The sequence below is a fragment of the Perca fluviatilis genome, chromosome 21 (assembly GCF_010015445.1).
Source record: "Perca fluviatilis chromosome 21, GENO_Pfluv_1.0, whole genome shotgun sequence".
Lineage (NCBI taxonomy): Eukaryota > Metazoa > Chordata > Actinopteri > Perciformes > Percidae > Perca > Perca fluviatilis.
Window position 1 is genome coordinate 16,084,567 of NC_053132.1, and position 25,167 is coordinate 16,109,733.

At 41.4% G+C, this 25,167-nt stretch overlaps 1 protein-coding gene across 1 annotated transcript; it reads right to left on the reverse strand.

The window, feature by feature from the left end:
• Positions 1-11,287: 11,287 nt before the first annotated feature.
• Positions 11,288-24,270, reverse strand: LOC120551261 (alpha-tectorin-like). Its single transcript, XM_039788545.1, has 21 exons — positions 24,010-24,270; positions 23,815-23,910; positions 23,501-23,666; positions 22,555-22,955; positions 21,867-22,443; positions 20,421-21,004; positions 19,647-20,199; positions 18,963-19,561; positions 18,630-18,787; positions 17,232-17,629; positions 16,398-16,594; positions 15,221-15,616; positions 14,829-15,112; positions 14,411-14,688; positions 13,989-14,105; positions 13,381-13,565; positions 13,095-13,255; positions 12,374-12,625; positions 12,009-12,171; positions 11,811-11,913; positions 11,288-11,711 (listed from the first exon to the last, which is right to left on the reverse strand). The coding sequence occupies exons 1-21, from the start codon at positions 24,220-24,222 to the stop codon at positions 11,620-11,622; spliced, it is 5,973 nt and encodes a 1,990-aa protein (XP_039644479.1). The 5' UTR covers positions 24,223-24,270; the 3' UTR covers positions 11,288-11,619.
• Positions 24,271-25,167: the final 897 nt, after the last annotated feature.

The following is a 25,167-nucleotide window of genomic DNA, read 5'->3' on the forward strand; positions in this document are numbered from 1 at the left end:
ATCAGGGCCCAGGGCCCTAATGTAAAACCCCCTTACTGCATTATATTCCATTAGCTAGGCTGATATCACATAGCCTATAAAGATGTTTCCACCTTAAACTGGTGCATAAAATGGACCAGAAAGAATGCTGGAAATTAAATGTTTGATGCCCAGACCCCCCCTTAATGTGTTCTCCAAAGGCCCATGCTAGTCATTGATGCCCAACCAACATCTTTTGTTTGAGTGAGTATCTACTGTGTGAAGGGTTTTATTAAAGCTTATGGTAATAAGGAAACACAGTTTGGTTTGACTGGAACACACCAAGAAGGTTAATCAAAAGGTTAGCCTGTTGCTCAGTGATGCACAGCTTTAGGTTCATTTACAGCCAACAGAAGTGTTGATCACTCTATTCACTTTGTCCTGAATTGAACACTTCTCTCAATCTGCCTCATTACTGTAGATCTGACCATAGAAACTGAATTCGAGAAAACAAATCGTGCAACGTGACCTGAGCCAGAGCAAGGCAAACTGCAGGGAGGCGGAACATTTTCCAGCTGCAAGTGATTCCAAGAAATTGTGACCCAAAAACATATAGGCCTGCAGCATGTGAATGAATTACCTCTACTGGACTCATATTTTATCTTTATCTTCAACCAATTGAGGCAAACTATGAGTTTGAATAATCAAGGTTGCTAGGAGATTAAGAGTATGCAGCTACAGAGATCTGTGCTACCTTGCCATCAGTCACATCATCTTGTTGGTTCAGTGTCACAACTCGAAAATCTTTGCAGCCACTTTGCAGAGTTACGTGCACAAACCCTGCAAAGGATGTATTAAGATGAAGTGTCTATGTGCCATAAAAATGCCATAACAAGTCATAGTATACTGTAAAGTGTAGCATGTAAAGTAGGGCGCCAGACATGCGAATTACAATCATACACTGTCACAAAAATGTTATGTGAACCAGTTGTAGAGATAACCCAGACACTAACCATAAATTCATTTTCATCAAATAAATCTTCAAGTCATCAAATTAAATGGATACATTCAAACAAAATACAAATTTTGACTCCATAAATGAAAATGAAATTAAATGAAGACTCCTGATAAACATCAATGTTTTAGTGACAGAGATGGGGTGTGAGTGTGAATGTTTTTGTTTTTTTTAATCACTGCATTGCATTTGTTTTAGAGCAAAGATATCCAGAAACTGAATTACGTTTCGAATTATCACCTTCTTTGGTTACTCTCACTCCTCTTTCTATTCTCCTCCATGCTGCATTTGTTAGTTGTTTCCCCCCCAGCTCACAGGTGTGTCTCATTTATCTCCTCATCTTCCCCAACCTCCTCTCCTGTCTGGGTTGAAAAGGGCTATCCTGTACTTTTTCTTTCTCATAGTCATAATATATTATAACCGGAAAAAAAACTTTAATGTTTACTGCTGCTTTAATAATGAATATTTAATGTCATAGAGGAATCTTAATTAAATCATAATGTAGTTTACTGTAATGGGATAGTTGCATCAAGATTCCTTTGTCATTTTATTGCACTGCATAAAAACAAAATTGTGTTTCACACATCCACTATTCAATAAACAAATCCATGCAAGACAGAAGACTTTAAATTTCTAAACTCATAAATAAAAGCACTTAATAAATAAACTAAGATTACGCAAAAATAAGCACTTATTAAATAACTAAGATTATGCTAAAATAGATTTATTAGCAGTTTAAAATATTTGAAAGGAACAGTCTCTTATTTGCAGTTCATTGATTAAGCAGTCTGATTGCTGTGGGAAAGAAGCTAGTAGTCCTTGATTTGATACTTCTGTATCTTTTCCTGGACTGCATGAGTGCGAACATGCCATGAGAGGGATGAGTGGCGTCCTTTATGATGCTGTCTGCTCTACGCACGCAGCGCTCAGTGTGGATGTCCTGCAGACACAGCAGCAAGGCACTAATGGTTTCTTCCTCTTCTCACAATCCTGCTCAGTGGGTAAGAATGCGCTTAATGGTGCCTCTGTAGAACATGGGCATGGCTGGGATGGGATGGGGAGGTCCACCCACTTCAGCCTGCAGAGAGAGTGAAGGCTGCTTAATAACAGCTATGTTGTCCTTGGAGGCCAGCAAATCCATCAGAACCAGTCCTACTAAAGTTAATTACCATCTCCTTGGTCTTATTGGTGTAATCTAATTTGGCTGCTCAGCCTGCACTATGCAATCAGGCCACAGGGTGGCAGTACCACATTGTCTTGGATGAGTCTCATCCTCATGTTATTCAAAAAAAATGGGGAGGAGGACTAAAGAGCAGCACATCCAGTGTGATATTAAAGGGGTGATAGAATGATTATAGAGGGTATTTTACACTGTTCCTTAAGGTCTCCTAATAGGGTATGTAACATTGGTTGGGCTGAAAATTGCCCGAATGCTATTTTATTAGGCCCTTAACTACCCTGTGAATATGGCTCTATTTGGAACAAGAGCTTTTCTTCCAAATATGGTATGCTCATGAATATTTAGATGAGCTGCGCGCTGATTGGTTTGAGCGAACCCCATAGAAACACATTGGAGACTCGACAGCAGGTCTCATATTTCAGACACTGCAATTATAGATTGTACATTATATGATTATACATTGTTTGTCGGGCTATTTCGTTATTAAATTCACTTCTGAGACTTTTTTAAGCGAGAAATCAACTATATAAAGCTCAAATATGGGCCGTTTTACGAAAATTGATGGCTAATTGCAAATTTGGTAAGATGTGTCGGACTTTAGCTAGGAGCTCCACACAGTCTGACGAGAAAGCGGCAACCTCCATACACAGTGAAAGACACCGTTTCCCTGGATACTGGACTACTGGAATACTCGGGGCTGGCTGGCTGCCAGCATAACTAGAGTAGCTATATTTACAGTAGCTATATTGTCCCTTCAATCCTATGTGTACAGATCGCGGCTAGTTAGCTTCATTTTCGGCGTAATTAGAGTATATTTACAGTTTGAATTTCGTCACGCCACTTATATAACATCTACCTCAAGGTCTTATAAAGCTAACAATCCGTGCTGTTTTGAGTGAGATACGGTTTCTGAATGTGTCCTGCCTTCAGTCTCCGGGTGAGCTTTTCAAAATCGGCACGGCTTTCTACGTCATAAGCCAAAACAAGCTGACTAACCGCAGCCGTTAGCATGCTAGCGTGCTAACGCTAGCATGCTACCTCGTTCTCAATAGCAAAGCACTGCTACAACACACACAAGTTAACCATAATCTACAAAAGAACTACTTACATGTGCGCCCTTGTATAGGAAAAGTCTCCCAGTTAATCCTGCCTTGTAACTGACCGAAGTTGGAGAAACAACCTTTCTTTTACTGTCTATGGAGCTAGCTGACATCTGATCTACAGCTGAGCTACTGCGCATGTGCAGTGCAAAGTTAGTACAGAAGAAGAAGAAGAAGAAAAGAGGTCTCACTCTGTAGCTAAAACAGAGACAAGGTGATAAGAGGAGCTGCAGCAGTGAGAGAGAGCTGTGCAGTACAACAAATATATGGTGTTTTTTGAAAATTAAACCATGTAAACCTATTTTGGTACAACCTTAAAATACAGTTATGAACCTGAAAATGAGCATAATATGGGCGCTTTAATACACAGGGCCTGGGCTTGTCCTGGAAAGAGTCATGAGTGCCACTAGGCGTGCAGCCTGGACCCGGCCTATATCAGTTAAAGCTTGTTGCATTTCATACACAAGCATCCTTATCAGTCTGGGGAGGAGGAGGTGCCTGGCGTTTTACTTTTGGATGGGGGGAACGATGGGAGAACGAAAGGGGGTAAATTTGGTTCCAGCATCTGAACTCCAACATGGGGATGGGGGAAAGAGGGGAAAGGGTGAGGGAGTTTGAAGGGTGTTGGACGTTGAGGAGGAGGGGTTGAGATTTCTTGTCTCTGCTCTGTGGTCTCCCATGGTCAAATCTTTGCTCAGGTGGGGGCTGTTGTGGATCACTGCTGTGCTTTGTTATGTCTTCCTCTTGTTTAGATTCCTCTTGTCTCAGGTCCTTGGCTGAGGGAGCAGATGTGTGGCACAGAAAGTAATGTAGGTTAGAGGTGAACAGCCTTACTCCTGGCTTGTTAAGGAAAAGTCCATCTGCTTTAAAAAGATGTCTGCGGTCCCAGAAAATGTTAAAATTGTCAATGAACTGCAGAGAATGGACGGTACATGCAGTTGAAAGCCATCTGTTTAGTGCCAACAGTCTGCTGAATCTCTCAGTTCCTCTTCTGACTGGTGGTAGAGGGCCACTGATAAACACCTTCGCGTTTAGGTAACTGACTGTGTTCAGCAGATCCGTAAAGTCCAGTTTCTGCAATTCAGACTGTTGCTTTACAACATCATGTGACCCTATATGCAGTATAATGTTCTTCACAGTTGGGTGTGCTGCCACGATATCCAGGCTTCTTTGGGCCAAGTCAGACACCATGTCTTTGGGAAAACAGAGTATTTTGGTGTTTTTACTGCTTTTTACATCTTTTACAGCAGAGTCACCCACAATCAGTTTGAGGCCCAGTCGTTAGCTTTCCCTGTAGCTTTTTACTTTTTGAATTTCTCTCAGTCCTTACCCTGCTGTGTGACGATGAGACGCAATCCAGGTCATCAGATGGAGGTCCAGGGTCCTGCAGCAGTAATGCAAATCTGTTGGGGAGGCATTTTGTTGCTAATTCTCCCTTTTGCAGCTGTCCACGGCTGTGTCCTACTGAGTACAGGGGTTGAAGTGGCGCTCTGTCTGGATGATAATGCAGGCCAGCCATGCATATCACAAATCTCAGGGCGCTGTGCCCTGCCCGTTAGTCGTCCTCCCATTTCCCAGGAAAGTTATTTACTCTTAGGCTTTGCACCAAAAGAGTTCCAGGGAGGACTATCAATTGTTGATTTATTACCTGTTCCACAGCCCTTCTGTTTCTTTGTAGTCTTGTTGGTGCTAATTAGCCGTGGGCTAGCATGCTTTTGTCCACTGTTTTGGGTCCATGGTAATGTGGTGTCATTCCCACATGGTCCGTTCACTTCCACGTTTACTTCTAACCAGTGAATTTTGGTTTCCAGAACTGCAATCTTCTGAAGGAGTTTGTAGTAGTCATTGACGGAGAAGGGAGGCATCTTGCTGCTGTTTAGCTTTAGCTAAGTACCACGTTTCCAGTCACTGTAGGACAGGCTTGAGCTATTGGTAGGCCACACTCACGCAGAAAGATGTTGAAAAATGGCAATAGCCTACTATGTCTACAAAAAATTTATAGTGATTTATAAGTATACAAGAGCCCATAGTGCTCATAGTTTATCACAGAGGAAAAGCAAGATAATCAGCAGAAATATGCAAGCAGAGGTAGGAGCAAGCAGCAAAGTGTCTGCACTGTAAGAAACAGGAAGCAAAGGTTAAGTCAGAATACGTTAAACAGAAAAAAAAAGTTTTTTGTATATGTGGCAGCGCGAGTGGGCTATGACACTCGAGAAGCTAAAAATGTCCGACAACGCCACTTGGGATAGGCCCAAGACCTTTAAAGCACACAGATGCGTTTATCAAAAATTAGGGGTCCGAGACAATAAAGTAATTCTAAAAATATACAATTTTATTTAATTAGATATGTTTAAAATAACAATCTTTTCTGTTAAGAAAGTGATGATATTAGAAAATAATAAACAAAACACAATTCAAATCAATAAACCACCATGCATAATGAAAAGAAAAAAAGAAACCAAACAAAATCAACCAAAATCACACCATGCAATAGGTACAACAGTTAATATACAGCATTTATATACAGTACAGGCCAAAAGTTTGGACACACCTTCTCATTCAATGCGTTTCCTTTTTATTTTCATGACTATTTACATTGTAGATTCTCACTGAAGGTATCAAAACTATGAATGAACACATATGGAATTATGTACTTAACAAAAAAGTGTGAAATAACTGAAAGCATGTCCTATATTTTAGATTCTTCAAAGTAGCCACCCTTTGCTTTTTTATTAATAAGGGAAAAAATTCCACTAATTAACCCTGACAAAGCACACCTGTGAAGTGAAAACCATTTCAGGTGACTACCTCATGAAGCTCATTGAGAGAACACCAAGGGTTTGCAGAGTTATCAAAAAAGCAAAGGGTGGCTACTTTGAGGAATTGAGGAAAAGGACATGTTTTCAGTTATTTCACACTTTTTTGTTAAGTACATAATTCCATATGTGTTCATTCATAGTTTTGATGCCTTCAGTGAGAATCTACAATGTAAATAGTCATGAAAATAAAGAAACACATTGAATGAGAAGGTGTGTCCAAACTTTTGGCCACTACTGTAAAACAATCCTTTTGTACAGTTATCTGAATTTTCATACTCTTACGGTACAGATCCATTTGTCCGTGCGCCGCTTCTGTCGCGACACGCTCCACTCTATTCCTATGGGTGACGTCAAGCTTCAACGTGCACGCAAAGCATTCTGGGAAGGCGGCGCTACATTTGAGAAAATGTTGCGCTTGAAAAAGCTGGCCGATGCCCAGCTTTATGCAAATTAATCCGGTGAACGCGACGCGACTATCCAATAGAAGTAGAGCACAGAGGAGACGGTGGAGAACGTGGGATCCTTTTTCTGCTAGACGTTGCAAAAATGCTGTAAATTGAGGAACGCCCATCAACGTACAAATGAGGGGAGGCGTCGCGACACCACGCGTCAGTCGTGTCGCAAAAGTGGATCTGTACCGTTAGCCTATCACTCCAGGAGAGCTATATCCGCTCCAACACCAATCAGTCCAGAACGCTCTGCATCCAGCACTCTCTAGGCTATATCCAGAATATTTTTACCAGAATCCAGAACAGCATCAGTGAGAGAAGAACGTGCCGGGGAGTACTGGCCCTTTAATTAGTTGTGGCACCACGATAGCCCCGCAGCAGCATGTATGAGGCTGCAGAGAACCGGAAATTGCGCAACATCTTCTTCTTCTTCTTTGAGAATTTACGGCAGCCGGTGACGATCGTCACTTCCGGTTTTCTTGTGCACTAGTTCACTAGTGAAGTATGCAGCGCAACCAATGGGCGCTACTCTGTGTTGTTGCCCAGGAAATGAAAACCGGCAGCTGATAGGACGAATGAGTCACGTGGATTTGTTTTCTCCGGAAATTCAAAGCCAGACTGTCATGGCGACCGTTCAGAATATGATCTCATATTGTACTAAAATAGTTCACTGAAACGTGTTTCTGAAAACATTTTAAGCGAGAAATAGGCCATGCAGTTGTCTTCATTTCAGATCGACAAAGGTCAGTTTAAAAGATTTCCATCAGATTTTGAGAGACTCTAGTCACTCATTCCACTCGTCATTTCCGGGTAAGTCCTGACGGCCCTGCTGCCGACCGGACATGTCAGGTCGGCCAAAATGAACGGCGACAGCCCCTCAGACGGACGACGGCACGGGACTCACCAAACAGATTTGAGTCACTGATCTCGCCAGACTGTCCCACAGCCGATAATTGGCTAAGTGTGTCAGCACCCTTAGTGCCACACGCACGGCGACACAAAACAATAAAAAGGCACAAAAGATGAAAAAGTGCCCTTACCACACCACAGCAAACTGACGACCTAGGGCAGCGGCAAAAACATACAGCACGCCAACCCGGACACGTCTCCACACACCCAGCAGGAGAAGACAGAGAAACCGAACGAGTCCACACACAGGCTTAAATAATGCCCCCACCTCTCCCAATCAAGCGGGATGAGCCCCAGGTATGTTGATCCGCGCTCCCGTGTGCAGGTAAAGCCCGGGACACATGAGGCCGATAATCGGCCATGGGACAGTCTGGCGAGGTCAGTGACTCTAATCTGTTCGGTGTGTCCCGTGCAGTCGTCAGTCTGGTGGGCTGTTGGCATTCATTTTGGCCAACCTGACATGTTCATTCGCCGGCAGGGCAGTCGGCACTCACCCGAAAATGCCGAGCGGAATGAGGTGACTAGAGTCTCTCAAAATCTGACGAAAATCTAAGAGGGAGGGGAAAAACCTCATCCTGTCACATATAGTTCTTTAAAAATAAAAAGGAAACTTGTTTTGGGGAGAATAAAATTACTCAAGACTGTTTTCCTAGTAACCTTACCAAAAAGGCTCAGGATGCTGCAAATGTTGGTATAATATGAAAATGGCTGGTGGATTTAAGACTAGGGTGACCAGATGTCCCGGTTTGACCGGGACAGTCACGATTTTGAATTGTTTGTCCCGAGTCCCGACAAAAGCCTGTCGGGACGCTAAAATGTCCCGGTTTACACAAGGAGCGGCGTCAGACGATTTTGCCAGGGCTTCAGCCCCGAATGTTTTGAGTGTAGCCCCGAATGTAACTTTGTCCAGTTTATTTTTCCAAGGTGAATAGAACGGGCAGCTACGTGCGGGGTCCGACCATGCTGTATTTGTTGCTATCACCTAGCAACCGTCTCTACGTGAGGAAAGCTGTGAAAGTCGGGTGAAGTTTTGGGAGGAATCCTAGCCAAATCAGTCTAATACACTGATGCCATCAACATAAAGTTTAGGAGCGCAATACTACTGATTTAGTTTGAAGTTCCCTTGACGTGACGTTTCCAGTCTACGGTTCAGACTCAAACACGGAGCTCTGAAGCAGACCGGTTTGTGTCCACTCTCGCTGTAAAATGCAGTGCAGCTTCAGGTTATAATGGATGCGGTCAGCTGTGGACCGTTATCTTAATACATCCATGCTGTGGGCATGCTGCGGCAGATGTGTTGCATTTGTGCTCTGTGTATTTCTGCAGTAGTTTCGGGTTTCCACCTCCGATGTATAGCAGCATACAGCCACTTCTCTAGCTAAACTCTTTGTCTCATTCAGACACCGAAGCAGGGCACTGTGTCTGTTAGAAGGTCTGAGATCTACCCTATCAGCAGAGCAATCACGTAATGCACAGCAGACTATGGTGAAGGTATAGATTATTTTCTGAAATATAGTGACTTTATTCTTGTAATACTACTACTAACCTAACTTTATTTTTCTCAAAATATCACGACTCCTTCAAATCACAGAGAACACAGATATACTGTATTTTGAATGTGCACAAAGTTTTGGACATGAGCAGAAATCTTGCTTAACCACATCTGAAATATTACAGTCCAGGGGTCTATTAATAAATTAAAATGAATTAATGTATCATTGAGGTGAATAATTATCATATGCACATTTAAGGAGGTTACTTCCTCAACAAAAGACGCCAAACAGGAGGGAGGAGTAAATTATGCCTAGACTACAGATATTTGCAGCATACATTTATTCAGAAAAAGGTAGAAATAAGTGCATAAAAATTCACCAGAATGCATGAAATTAAGTGGTTAATGCTCAAAATTCATCTCATTTCAATAAATTATTTAATTAAATGTAATTCTTTTGGTGTTATTGGAATAAATAACACTTCAAAGAATCTTTTTTAGAAAAACTCTCAACATAAATCTCACACTAAACTGAAAAAGGCTGTTGCTGCAATTTTGTTAATTTTACAGGAAAAAATACGTATTATTAGATGAGGAGCCTACGATCAAAATAATGAAGTTACTGTCTGTGTATATGTCTGGCCTGGACTTGCATATGTTCACGTTAAAAAGTGCCAGCTTGTGCACGTGTGCGTGCACAAGTACTTCGTTCACACGCAAAGTGTCTGGTCACCCTATTTAAGACAAAAAATAATAATGTATTGAATGAAACAAATTTGTACATGTCTGTCAGTGGCTTGTTGCTCTTTACATTGTTAGTTAATTTTCTATCCTGGCCTGGACTGGGACACACATTTAAACTGTTTGATAAAGTACTTATTGGACTTTAACTTATCATTGCACTTACAATAACGAGCGTAGCTGTCCTCAATTTAGGTCATCGTGTACGTCTCATCTCTGTATTTTCCTGCATCCACCGTGTGTGTTTGTGTTTGTGTGTGTGTGTGCGCGCGTCAGTCGCAGGGGGGAACTGAGCAGCAGCCCCGCCCCCTGCCCGCTGCATAGAGCCATTTCAGCGACTTTAGAGGGAAAAAACGTTACAGCGTACATTGATGTTAAAATTTATACAGGTTGGCAGGACGGTCTGAAATGTTTTGCACGGTCTTTTGCTGTACATTTTGTTGGTAACTGTCTATATCCACACCTCTTCTTTGCGTCAAAGGGAAACACACTGTCTGAGGTCACATAGGGGCACGAGGCTACATTGCGCATGCGTCAAACCATGTGACGCACACACGCTCTGAACCGAGACAAGCAAACCGAACGATTCGGATGTGTTTTCATGAACCGTGCCACCCCTAGTATTTAAGGAAGATATTGGCATGGGGTACTTTCCATAAGATCATCTCTCAATGCAAATCAAACCAGCCATTAGGCTAACTGAAATACAAAACATGCCAATCTCTAGGTATGGTGAAGGGTATGTGATGATGTGGGGCTATTTTAATTCCAAAGGCCAAGGGAACTTTATCAGGATGCATAGTATCCTGGATCCATGAAATAACAGGCCTTTAAAAATAAAAATCTGCCTGCCTCTATGGGAATTTAACATAGGGGTGTACTTACTTATGCCCCCTGTATTTTAAGGAAGAACATTTATTTATTTACGATACATTATTCATTCACAAAGAAAATTGGTGTCCTTAAAGATCTTCTTCCAAATTTTTTAAAATAAGGCATTAAGATCAATTTCCATAAGACGATTTTTCATTCCTCTTTTTAGTCAACTTTAGCATGGGTTTCATAAACTTATGAGCACAACTGTGGGAAAGATAAACTGGTTAGCTACTGTTTGACCTACTATGTGATATGATTTTATGTGTTGGTGTACATCTCCTGTACATCTCTGCTGGCTGTGTTTGTGTGAGAGTGAGTGAACAGGACACGGTGCACTCAAGTTATTGTTAGATCCTGGCTGAATTCTTTCAACTTTCTTACCCATTCACACATTGTTGTCTGAAGATTGTAATTGTATGGCAATTAATGTAACTGTATTTTGTCAATGAAGGAATATTAAAATAATCTGACTGACATTTTTTAAAGAAATCAGGAAAACAAATTCAGAGATGTATCCCAAGTTCTGATTGTACACATTTTGAATTGACTTAATTCTTAGTCTTTCGCAACCGTAATTTGCATTATACTGCAGTGCCATTCATGTATAAAACCCCAACCTGATTATTGTTGATGAGCTTAATATTGTTGTGGTTGGCGCACCCAGAGAACCATTCACTATGTACAATAGAAAAAGTTTAATCCTTTTCCAATTTGTTCCGTGGGCTGGACAACAAATGAGGTTAATACTCCATGCATAAAATACTTTAATTTATCATTTTAACCTTCATTATAAATGATACATGATTACTTCTTATATGATATTTAATGAAAAGAACCACCACAAAGAAACTAAGGATACCATCAATAAACACCTTGCAAAGTGAAAACAACAAAGGACAAGTGACTTTAGTATGCTGCAAATTGGCGTCCCCTACTGTTTTAAAGCAATAACTAATTCTACTTTTCACCTGCATACAAATAACAAAACACAACTCAAGGACAAGGCCTTTCAAATAGAAATACAATCCAAAAGCAAAGGTATGTTGAGTAATTTTACAATATAGATCACCTTTGATCAGCCTAGACCAGAGTTTTGGCTGTCAGCAAACTGACTAGCAGGGTCATCAGTGAGGTCAACTGGCCTGAAGCACTGCTCGGTTGCACCATTCTTCCTGCAAGAGAAAAAACAAAGTTGAATTAAAATGTATTCATTGAGCTCTGTGTTACTAATACATCAAGTACAAGTACAAACATATGAGAAGATAAGTTACCTCTCCTATGTGGCCTCATGGTTAGTGGTCCTAGTGAGATGTCTGTAGTGGCATGGTAGGATACGTCCCTCTGAACGCGCCTGAGGTAACCTGGGTAGCAGTGCTGCAGGAAACGACATTAGAGGCGTCTTTTTATGCACCTGTTGATAATTTATCCAAACGCACAACAAACACACACACAAACACAGTAGTACTTACAGCTGTGCAGTTGTTGCTGTGTCGTAGAAGACAAAGGTGGACCTGGCAGTGCAGGTAGATGGATGAAAAGTTCTTAAAGGTGAACATCCTGAAGGAGAATTGGGACACAGTGGAGATACCGTTCTGAACCATCTCTACTGTTCCATCTGCTGGGTTAGGACACCTGGAAGACGGAGAAGATGGTAAAAGTTACAATGTTACCAGGCGGAAAATAAAGTAGTTAAGTTGTAAAAGAGAGGATGGGTAGAGAAAGTGAAGAGAGGCTCTTCAATGGTCAAATTCTTTATTTATTTTTTCAGATCTTGGGAATCAAGAACCAGGGTTCAGTGTGCTAAGACAAGATGAAGTTGCAATAGCTCCTTTACTCTGCATTTATGAGATCCCAGCGGACAGGGTAGCTGGCGAGGTTGACCGGCGTTGCCCAACAAGAGTCCAGAACGGTGGAGATCTGCCTTTGGTCGACTCCTTCTGTCCGCACCTCCACATACAACCTCTGGTCGATTTCCATTTCTATGTTCCTGTTACTGGTCAGGGGGAAACGGAAACCAGCATCCTGGTAGGGGATCATTCTCATATGATACTGTCCATGGCCTACTGGAAGCTTCTTCCTCACAATACTATGGAAAAAAACGACACATAACGTCACTACACTTGAGAAGGAACAATTCACTGGCAGGTGAAAGTCTTGCTTGCAATCTTTTTCGTATATACAGAACAGGGACAGACTCCCCTGAATTTACTTTTCCTTTGGTTTGTATTGTTGGCTTAAACAGTAAGTTTATTAGAGTGGGTGCTGAATGTGAGCAGTGGGCGAATACACAACATTTCCAAGAACCAAGGGCACCTATCTTCAATCTTTGTCATTGTCATTACCACTGTCATCATAGAGCACCACTGCCGCCTTACTCAAAAAAGGCGAGGTGCAGATGTAGCAGTGTTTAATATACTGTTATTGGAATACGTACTACTGAAACCCTATCATTCCAGACGCCATGACGTATCACTATGGACAGATGTTCACTATAAAAAGGACAGTGTTACTTTTATTTAGTAAGCAACATGTGGGGGTGGTGATGGTGTCTTCACCTCTCTATAGGGTTGATGCCCACAGCCATGGACAGGGCCTGGGCCAGTGGGTATTCACAGCAGAAACGCAGATGAATGCTTCTCTGGCGGCTGATTAGACTTTTATGAGGGTCCACGTTGCCCTGGATGGCGTTCTCATAGATGAAATGGGTTCCATTGCTCTTTTAATGGAAATGACAAAATGGTTTGAGTTGTTTGTAGTTGTTATATGTCTTAAGGAGAACATTTACATCTCAAATTGTCTTCAGTCTGTATTGATAACATTAGAGTCTATGGAGCTATGTACCCTGAGAGCTGTCCCACACAGCTGATCATCATTATTAAATTTGAACACCAATCGTCCGTTCTGGAGAGTCCCATTGCAAAAGTCATCTTGGAGATGGAGGGCGTTGGAGTGGAAGCCAGCTTCCAACAGCTGGCAGCGTGACACGGACATAGTGCCTGAACTGCTGACACAAGTGATGGACGAGTCTATGAAAGAGAGAGAAAAAAGAAAAGAAATATATATATATGTGTTTCTGTAGATTTTTTATAGAATCTCATGGTTAAAGTGTACTAACCAATATTTTTCGATTAATGGATCAAATCACAACTGTATTTTATACATTACAATACATTTTATTACACATATTTTTTCTCCTAGTGACAAAACCACAGAGAACAGAGTTGAGACTCTCACAGATATTGTACCAATCCTATGAGTTTATATTTGATTACCAGTTTTAACATTGTTTCTGAAAAATCATGTTTCGTCTGTTATTTTGTCATGGTGGATGGTTCACATTACTTCAATACCCATGAACCTTGGCCTCCATAGCAATGTCTACTAATCATCTCACATGCATAACGTAAGTGATCTAAAAAACAAAGCAACGATTTAAGAGCTGCCCTCACCATAGCTCTCATTGTTGAGCCGATGGTAGTGCTCATCACAGAAGCAGCCGTACACACCGTCCTTCTCACCACACCACTCATACTCTGTGCAGTTCAGCTGTTCACAGGGGTCTGACTCTGCTATGGACATAGTGGGGAAAGGATGAGACAAGGAGTCATACAACTGTAAAAAAACAAGTAAAAGATAATACCTCTTTCCTCAAGAAGGACAAATGGAAAGTTCTGTTATATTACATTGAATTTAATTTAAATACTTTTATCCAATGCGACTTCCAATAAGTCCATTTAACCATGAAGGTACAAACTTGGAACAGCATTAGCTTAAAAAAAGCCAAACTACAAAGTGCCACATGTAAGTGCAACAGAAGGATTTGTGGTCTCATTCATTATATTGGCCATCTATTAGCCCTGTGCCAACATACCACATTGCAAAGCAGAGCGCCATTCTGGGATGTTTAACCCCAGAACAGAGCAGGTTCTCTCATAGGCTGAGACTGCAGAACACAGCATGCCATTGGCTGGAGTGTAGAGGCAGAGATCGTAAACACAGGAAGTGAAAAATGGCTGTGGGTTAGAGTGCAGGTGACAGACTCTGAATGGGCCGCTACTGTTGGTGATGACACTACAGAGCTCAGAGTATTCTTCCATAAAGGGACAGTTGTTCAATCCATCGCCACTCCTTTCATCGGTGGATCCACACCTGGATAACACATGATACGTTTAACACTTGGGCTGACTTTTGCCACAACATATTTTTCTGTAATATTGTGTAATCTCTTTCTTTAAGTAGTGCAAAGATTGTCAACTGATGATTCTTTAGTTTTTTTCACAACAACTCACCCTGGTTGGCTTGTGGGTGACTTCCAGCTGTGTCCAAATTGATTGTCATTTTGTGCCGATGTGCCATTGGGCAAGACTTTGTCATCTGCAGGATCGCTGTTGAAGTTTCCACACATCCCAGTGACTCTGTTTTGATAGTGTTGGCCTATTCTGACCAGTAAAGTACTGTGCCCATCGAACTGGACTACCAAGTCAACGGCTTCGACCACTATGTAGCTTCCCTGCCTTACCACGTGAGCTAATGTTCCTACAGTGGCGGGAAGAGACACTTCACTTCCATTTACCTGGAGGGATAAGAGATATGAGAGAGACAGACTGACAAGAAGTAAGGATGCACTACCGATGTTTTCACCAGACACATATAGAAAGTTGTTCATCCAAAAAGTGTTTACCTTTACTATTTGGTTGGGTCCAATCCTGACATAAACTCTCTCTGGTTGTTTTGAGAGGTATATATCAACTGCTGACACAAACGACACACGGTTGTTTCCACGGTGATTATTGGTGGTTACTACCTGAAACTGTGTTTCATTGGTGCCGTGGCTCACACTCTCAGTAATGATGTAAGAGCATGTGCCCTGGAAATGAGCTAGTGCCCCATCAAAGGTGAAGTAGTGTGGGTCCCCCCACACAGTGCAAGAAGACATTGCATCAAAACAGCCCAGCTGACCATTTCTGATGGTGCACTCTTGTGCAGGAGTGCAAGATGTAGCAGAACAGCGCAGGTCATTGGGAGCATGGCATTCACATCGCTGGGAGCAACCCTCTGTCCAGAAGGACTCACCAGCCTGCAACATGTGAGAAAAAGAGACACATAAAAGGGATATATTTAGCATGCGATACATCAAGACAAGACAAAAGGCTCCTGAGGGGGATTGGATAATAAGATTGTCATTGTTCTGTGTTGTGAATCATGCATTAAATATTCATATGCAACATATTCATATCCATATGCCATATAGTACAGTTATACAGATTTATATAAATTGTGGGCTGTGTATAACAATATTATATTTAATATTCCAAGTCATCGCAAGGCAATTAGAAAGCTTTAATACATTTAAAAGGATGAATAAAATAGAAAACGAACAATGGGCAAATTGTGTTAATGATAATGGTAATGGTGTTAAGAGAAAAGAGGGGGAAATTGAGGTGTAATGGGGGGAGTAGATGTAAAAAGGGTTAATTTGCTAAATGTATTAAGCAAAATCTGAGGATACAGTCAGCCACTGTTCTGCAACTACAAAATATTTTTTTTTACACACAAAATGTGTAGCACAATAAAGTAGCAAATTGTTCTTCCATATTTAAGTAATCTGATGATAAACAGAACAACTATTGTAGCGTGGCTTTGGTCCTCTCTCTAAAGTATTGTGAAATAACTTGTAAGTTGGTAACTTTGGTTACTTTGGTAAGCACAGTGATGTTGATGGTTGATAGAGGTGGGTAGATTGAGAAAGACAATGGGATTCTGACATCTGTGATATAGGAGAGCTGCTTAATGATCCTTGACCAAAGGGAAATGGTTGTGTGTGCAAAGGCTAAAATGATAGAGATAAATTAACTTACACTATAGTAGAAGCCGTCGTATTGACACCCACAGCTTTCCACAGGGACACATCTTGTCCCACTCCTGAGGAAGCCCTCGTTACAGAAACATCCTTCAGAGCAAACCTGCTCACAGGTGGCATCAATGCTGCTGGCACAGGTGTGGCCACAGCTGGTACCACACAGCTCATAATGGCTGTTGGCTGGACAGTCAAGTCCTTTATAAGAATGAAATGATGGATGTCAGGTGGTTAAAATGATTAACGTTGGTCAATTAACTAAGCATGAACATACAGTACAGGCCAAAGGTTTGGACACACCTTCTCATTCAATGCGTTTCCTTTTTATTTTCATGACTATTTACATTGTAGATTCTCACTGAAGGCATCAAAACTATGAATGAACACATATGGAATTATGTACTTAACAAAAAAGTGTGAAATAACTGAAAACATGTCTTTTCTTCAAACTAGCCACCCTTTGCTTTTCTATTAATAAGGGAAAAAATTCCACTAATTAACCCTGACAAAGCACATCTGTGAAGTGAAAACCATTTCAGGTGACTACCTCATGAAGCTCATTGAGAGAACACCAAGGGTTTGCAGAGTTATCAAAAAAGCAAAGGGTGGCTACTTTGAGGAATCTAAAATATAAGACATGTTTTCAGTTATTTTACACTTTTTTGTTAAGTACATAATTCCATATGTGTTCATTCATAGTTTTGATGCCTTCAGTGAGAATCTACAATGTAAATAGTCATGAAAATAAAGAAACATTGAATGAGAAGGTGTGTCCAAACTTTTGGCCTGTACTGTATGTGCAGAAGATCAAAAGACTTTCTTGGAAAACACTTACTGCAGGTGTTCTGTCTCCAAGGGTAGATTCGAACATTAGCAGACTGACAGACACTGACATATGTTTGAATGGCCCTACACTGAAGATCTTGGCCTTGATTTCCAGCCACACAAACATCAAACACACAGTCATTGAAATATGGCGCTGGGTCCACACGCTCATGGCAGAAGCTGAGGGGACCGTCGGCTGCCCGAATCATCTCACATTGTGCTCTAGCAGGTAGCTCATTGGTGCATTGTGGGCAAGAGGAGCCACAGCCCTCACTGCAGGTGTAGTTGGCTGCCACTTTCCAAGCTGTCCCAAACTCTTGTGGAGTGGTGACCATCATTCCAGATGGGGTGTGGAACTCATCATTTGGATTGCCATTGAAGTTTCCACAAAGTCCACATGTTTTTCCTCTGTATTAATGACAATAGTTAAATACATCCAGAGTCAATCAATCAATCAACCAAAATCTATTTATATAGCATTTTACAACAACCAGCAGGTATCCAAAGTGCTTAACATCAGAAACACATATCATACAATAGAAAGAATGAACATAGAAAACAGTAAAATCAGAAAAGGTTACAAAAAAACAAAAGAATGAAATCGTCACACCACTGCTACGTATTAAAGGCCAGACAAAACAGATAAGTTTTGAGTTTGGACCTAAAAAGAGTTACATCTGTAATAGTGTGAATATCAGGGGGTAACTTGTTCCAGAGTCTCGGGGCAGCAACTGCAAAAGCCTGATCACCCCACCGTTTATACCTTGACCTTGGCACTTCTAAAACTCGCTGATTTGAAGAACGCAATGACCGGTTTTGCTCCCACAAAGTTAAAATTTCAGACAAATACTCCGGGGCCAGACCATTTAAGGCCTTGAAAGCAAACAAAAAAATCTTAAAATCTATTCTAAAACGCACAGGGAGCCAATGTAGAGTGTGGAGAACGGGAGTAATATGTGCACGTCTAGATGTATTTGTTACAAAGCGAGCAGCAGCATTTTGCACAAGTTGAAGACGTGAGATGGAGGTCTGATTCAGACCAACATAAAGAGCATTACAGTAATCCAATCTGGAACTAATGAAAGCATGAATTGCCTTTTCTAGATCATGCCTGTTCAGGAAAATCTTAACTTTAGCCAGGAGACGAAGCTGGGAAAAGCTCATTCTAACAAGATTACTGATCTGCTTGTCAAATTTCATGCTGCAATCAAAAGTAACCCCCAAGTTTTTGACAGCTGACCTAGTGTAGGATGCCAGAGCTCCCAAATTCAAAGCTGGACCATTTTGCGTGATTGAAGTACTGAAAATAATACACTCCGTTGTATCTTCAGTCAAAGCTACATGTGCTCAAAATGTGTGATAAAAATAATTTTTCAGAATGTAAACTAAATCATTCAAACATAAATACCTGTAACTTGAAGGCACAGAGATAGACACTGTGTACTGTCCATCGTACATGACACTCAGGCCAAAATCAGTGCTGAGATATGTGCGAGATCCACTTGCGTAGATAGAAACACGACTTCCATTTAAGAGAATAGGTAAGTTTTTAGTTACTCCATTCACCTTTAACATTGGAAAAACAGAAGCTGATGAACAATCATAGTTTTGTATTTGTGTTGCAACTATCTGTTGCTTTTAAAAAAATATAGATGTCAAATCCAGTGTCGATCAAAATAGATGTAGAGTCAGAGGAATAATTTGATTAAGGATGTCTTCAATAGGAATCTGTGTTACTCACCTGTACCACACCGTGGCTCACTCTCGCCATTTGCACTCGATAGCCCCACACTTTCACAAAAACTTCAGCTGTGATTGAAACGGTCAACCCATTCCACGGCTCATTCTTAGCCTCCACTGAAAACTCATGGAGCCTATTAGTGTCATTACAAAGGGTTGCCAGCACATAGCGGCAGGTTCCCTGGAAGTCATAGGCCTTGTGATCAAAGGTGAGGTAGTGAGGGTCACCAGATGCAGAGCAGGTGCCATGAGGGTTTGTATGGCAGCCAAACTCACCCTCCACCACGCGGCAGGACTCCTGGGGACCACAGGAGTTGGGGATACAGTGGACTGCCCCAGTAGTGCCATTGCACATACACAAGCTCTGACATTCCTCACCATCCCAGAACTGTTTGCCGCCGTGCCGATAGCGTCCTTGGTGATAGCATCCACAGGCTGTTGGCGTTACGCACTGGTTGCCATCGAGGACCAAACCATCATTACACTGGCACCCCTCCTGGCACACAGTGTCACAGGCAAAAGGGAAAGAGAGGCTGGGGCAGGCGGAAGGACAAGTGGTTCCACAGACTTCATAATGGCTGTTTAGAGGGCAGTTTGGCTCTAGAGAAAAACGAAGAAATTAATTTAGCAAAATCATTGAAATTATATTAAAATCACCTACCCTAAAAGGGAGCAAAGTGCTTACCACATTCAGTTGCATTCCTCCAGCGTTCAAGGTGTACGCCGTTCTGTTGACACATTAGTGCATAATCTCGTAGGACTTCACACAGCACTGATGCTGGATCTCTAGAGGATCTAATGATCTCCACACATGCATTCACATGCTCCTGAGGGTCCACCATGGCCCAACACCGGGTAAACGGCCCATGTGGTGAGCCAAGAATGCCACAGTACTCACTAGAATTGTAATTTGTTGTAGAGTTATTATTTACACTTTCCACACATTGTGCAGCGAGAGAGCCATCTCGCCAACTGTCCCCAAAGTCCTGAGAACTGTTGACCAGGACTCCATTGGGTGTGCGGAAGTCATCTTGTGGGTGACCATTGTAATTACCACAGAGTCCAACCAGTGAATTATTGTAGATACCAGGTGCGGTGACACGCACAAAATGAGGCCAGACTATCTGCACCGTTACACCAAAGGAGGTGCGAACTATGACACTTTGAATGCTGCTGTGGTAGATTTGGATTCGGTTGGACGCTGAGCTGAATGGTAGTCTTATCTGCTGACCGTCAACCTAAAGGGATATTTAAACAACCAGTATAAGTGTTTTCAGTTTTCATCAAAAAACTTTTTAGAACCTTTTTTTGAAAAAAAGTGCCCATTTTTATGTGTTGTTCAAAACAATATTTCTGCATGCAAGACTGTTCTTTAATTCAATTGTTTATAATGGTGTCACAACTCTGGTTTCACAACTCATTTATTTTCTTTACCTCTTGAAACATATTCGTGACTTACCTGAACACTGCTGCTACCTGTCATTTCTATGGAGATTTGTGTTCCCTCGGCCTCAAACTTTAGCAACCGGGCAAAACCCTGCTGGCCTCTGGGCACTTTTTCTGCTGTCACCACAAAATGTGGGTGACTAGACAAACCCATTACTTTGGCAAGGGTCAGTCTACATGCCCCAGGATACTGGTATGTCAGTCCATCAAATGTATGGTATGACCCTGGGCCTCTTATCCAACATGTTGCATAACTGTTAGGCCTGCATCCTCTTTCTCCCTCCTCCACCCTGCAAGACTCTTTTGGCCCACAGCCATGAGATTGGCAAGTCATGGAGCCATAACTGCAGGTACAAAGTCTCCCACAGTCCTCGTCTAGTATTGTAGTTCCTCCAGAGCGGTAGTAGCTACCCTCAAAGCTGCAGCCACATTCAGAATGAGCCACGCAGATCCCGCCACTAAGGACGTAGCCTGGATTGCAGTTGCAGCTCTCCTGGGCAGGGAGAGGGCAGTTGTAGGTAGAATTGGGATTGACACAGGTAGCTGGACATCCTGTGCCTTGGGACTCAAAGTGGCTGTTGGCTGGGCAGAGGATTTCTAGACAGAAGAAAAGAACATTGATCTTAACTAGGGTTGGGTACCGAAACTCGGTGCCAATAGGGAACCGGTGCCGACGTAACGGTAGTAACGAGACCGAATAAGAACGAAAATTTCGGTGCCTCATTTCGGTGCTTGACTTTACACTACACCTGACAGCATGTAACGTTAGCCTACCTTTAGCTAGCAGCTGGATTAAACACCGGTAAAATGTTGACAGCTAACGTTAAACAGTGTAAAGTGTGACTGTATTTCACTGTGGAGGACTTCAACAGCGGGATGTAACAGTCTGCTCTGCAGCGCAGCTGCCGTTGTCGCAATTCATAGATATACAGTATGTTTATATGGTCGGAATGAAACAACACAGACGGGGCGTTTACTTGCAGCTGCAGTTGTCGAATTAAACAACACAGACGGTCGCGTTCACTTGCAGCTGCCGTTTGCGGAATTAAACAACACAGACGGTGCATTCACTTAAAACAGGTAGCCTCGTGGTGCATTCACAGTAATTGTAAAATACCCTTTTCCCATCTGGGGTTCAACAGCAATTTACTGGTGAAATAACTTATTGTTATTGTTATAGTTATTACATTATTATTAAATCTTTAATTTTGACCATGTCCTTAGCAATAAACAAGTCACTGACTGTTGTTTACTACCCTTATTTTTTTTCTTATTTTTTTTTTTACTTTATTGAAAAGTACCGATTCAGGCACCGTTTAGGCACCGGAACCGTTTTAAAAGTATCGATTTAGCACCGGAACCGAAAAAAAACCAAACGATACCCAACCCTAATCTTAACTTCATGGACATTTTACCAAAAGGATTATTTAAAATAATGTTGATTGATGAACAGACATACCACAGAAGCCTTGTCTCCTCCAGCTGGGCAGCTGTATACCATTCTGTTGACACTGACTTGCATACACATTTAGCGCTTGGCACAGAATGGGTTGGTAGCCTCCTCCTACACACAGATCATACACACAACTCTCAACAAAGGTCTGTGGTGGAAGTCGTCTATGGCAAGCAGCAAAAGGTCCAGAACTGCTCTGGAGGAAACCACAATTGGCATTGTTGCTGTATAAAGCTGTCTGAGCCTCAGTGCAGGCAGCACAGTTCAGACCTCCACATCGCGTCCCACAACCAGGCTCATCGTCTCCTGATGTTTGCCAGCTGTTGGCAAAAACCACGTCAGAGCTCACAACTTCGCCTTGACGGGTTTGAAAGTCATCCTCAGGGTGATTATTGAAGTTTCCACACAGGCCACATGTTGCATTCTGGTAAGTGTATGGCACACTGATCCTGACATAATGATATGTGTCATAAGACACCTCCAAGCCAAAGTCAGTACTGATGATCACAGAAAAACCTGACTCATAAACCTGGACCGTGCCATTGCTAAGGGAGATTGGAGTGGCTGCAAACTTCCCATTAACCTGTAAGCACACAAGCAAGTAAAGACATAGTAAAACTACTTAAATAGTAATAGTAAAGAATATGAACTAAATTCTAAATATTACAGTAGGTGTAAAGTTCTTATTGCTAACCTTAGCCTCACCACGTCGTCCCTTGACAAGCTCGATTGTTTCATTATTGACATACACTTTGACCAGTCGTGTCCAAGAAACCTGAGTGCTGCCACGGTGCTCGTTCTTGCCCTCTACTCTGTAGTAGGGCAACCCACGGCCACATTGCTCAGAGAGAACATAAGTGCAGGTGCCTTGGAAGTGAAACACTGTATTATCGAAGGTATAGTAATGTGGATCGCCACTTATGGTGCAGGCACGTCTCTGCACCGTCTGACAGGAGAACTGAAAGGCAGTAGGCTGGCAGATTTGGGAAAAGGAGCAGGGTTCACTGTGACACTCCAGGCCTTCTGAGGTACAGGTGCACTTCTGTGCACAGGTACTGTCACTCCAGAATGAGTCACCCCGCTGCACAGGTTGACCTTGAAGACAAATAAAGGAAATATAAAAATAATTTTCCTTGAAAGGCATTGACTACAACATGCAAACACTAATTAAACATTATGGGGGGCATTTGAGCCTTTAGTTTTTATAACAAACAGTAGAGTGGGAACAATAAATGAGGTGATAGAGAAGAGGAGGACATAAGAAGACAGGTCCCCAGCCACCATGGACTTAGGACGCTGCATTGTCACTTTCAGCGTCTTGACCTTGTAGAATACTTAAATTCCCCAACCATTTAACTCTTCAAAACTACTTAAGCATGCCAATGCAAATTACAAATTTAATTAAATAAAAGATATGATATAAAAAACGTAACTTAGATCACCAGTATATCATCATATTCTAATATGAAGCTAGCAGTTCAGTGCACAACATACACAATATAGCATATAAAACATTGTTCAATAGTTCAACAACAAGCACGTTTATCATCAGACTTTCTAGTATCTTCATAGAACGATGATCACATGTACAGATTACTGTAAAAAGTACCATGGTGAACACCCTATGGTTCTAGTTTTACCATTGAAAGCGCAGCCTCTTGATCCACGATCTGTCCGGAAAGCCCAACGACCGGGTACGTTGACATTGCTGCCCAGGCGGAAATCTGAGTAACTGACGGTTGCATTGTTTGAGAATGATCCAGGAATAGTGAAATGATGAGGTGATTGTTCTGTGTCATATCCAGCCTGGAGGTACATCACAAATTAGTAAAAATATTATTAATACAATTATTTTAAAGTTTTTGTACATTACTGTGTTCAGATTTAAATAATGCATGGTAACTTAAAAACACGTTTTGTAGTATACATTACATACAGTTTTAATGGTTCTAACCTGTACATTGTGAGTTGTTAAGGCTATTATCCCATAGTTCATTAGCACAAATGAGTACTGGCCACCAGAGATCAAGACTGCTTGGATAGTTGTACGCTGTAAAAATTGAGTTGTGATTATTATAGTAAATATAGTAGGTAAAATACACATACACATCATTATGTATTTCTCCATTTCTTGAACAAGTTGACTTACTGTTCCAGTGGTTGGATAATAGGCCACCTCATACCATGTTGCAACAAAGACCCAGTTGGCATTGAAGTTCAGCCCTGGGAAATACCCATTAATGTCCAGTGTAGCTTGTTGGAGGACACTGCCGCTGGTGTATTGGTTGTAGTAGATCTCACCATTTACTCTGTTATCTAAATCTGTCCAGAATACAGCGAGGATGTCTCTGGTTCCATACATTGGAAACCTTTGAGGAATATAACTAGAAAATGCTATGTTAAAGGTAAGGTGTCCATTTTGGTTTACCTGGAAACAAATAAACCAGTTCTTATTAACAAAGTATTATTAGGCCTTGATTACACTTATTGACAATTGCACGTTATCAAGGATCAATGTATTTACGGTATTTTATAACTATATTAAAGATATATCAATATATTAACTATAACTAACTGTAGTAGTTTTAAAAAAAATATCTGAAACATTTAAGTTAAGTTGAAGTTACAAAATATAGTTTCATAAAATATTTAAAGTATAAAATTCTTTTTTCCATACATAAATCTGAGAATAGGACCGGCCAAAAAACACAAAAGGTCGTTGCAGGAGAATTAGAGGAGAACTTCCATCGTCTGATCGAGGGCTTGTTGTTCCAGCAATTGGGTAGAGGGGTCCTAAGGAACAAATACATCACATTTAAAAAATAAAAATAAAAAAAGATAAAATGCTCATCCACATTGGCCTTATTGGCAAATGTTGCAACCTGTTTTTAACATTAGATCATCATAGATCGCTAGATTTAGCATAGATCCAACCATCCAGAATTCTCCTTTCCCTTTTCAGACATTTTGACAATGTTATAGCAGGAAAAGCACAGATGTCATTGAAAACATTAGAAATGACAGCATTGTGCAGCAATTTGACTGAAGAGATGAAGGAACCTGGGTTTAGGCTATACTGGACATATAAATTTATTTACTAATGGTTCTGCAGCTGCCCCCCCCCCCATGTCTGTTGTACTTGTATTGTAATGTTTGATGAGTTTGTGGTCTTGTGTTTTATGTGTATGTGGTTTGTGATTGTTTTGTCAGAAAAGAAAAACTAATAAAAATCTAAATTAAAAAGAAAAAGAAGAAAAAGAAATGACAGCATTCCATCAAGGTGAGCTAGTTCCAGTCCTGATAATGT

Coding starts and splice junctions, on each gene's coding strand:
- LOC120551261 (XM_039788545.1), bottom strand. CDS start 24,222: ATGTATGGAACCAGAGACATCCTCGCTGTATTCTGGACAGATTTAGAT. Junction 18,788..18,962: donor TGAGCCACGGTGTGGTACAG/GTGAGTAACACA, acceptor CCAATGTTAAAG/GTGAATGGAGTAACTAAAAA. Junction 15,617..16,397: donor ACGACGGCTTCTACTATAGT/GTAAGTTAATTT, acceptor CACATGTTGCAG/GCTGGTGAGTCCTTCTGGAC.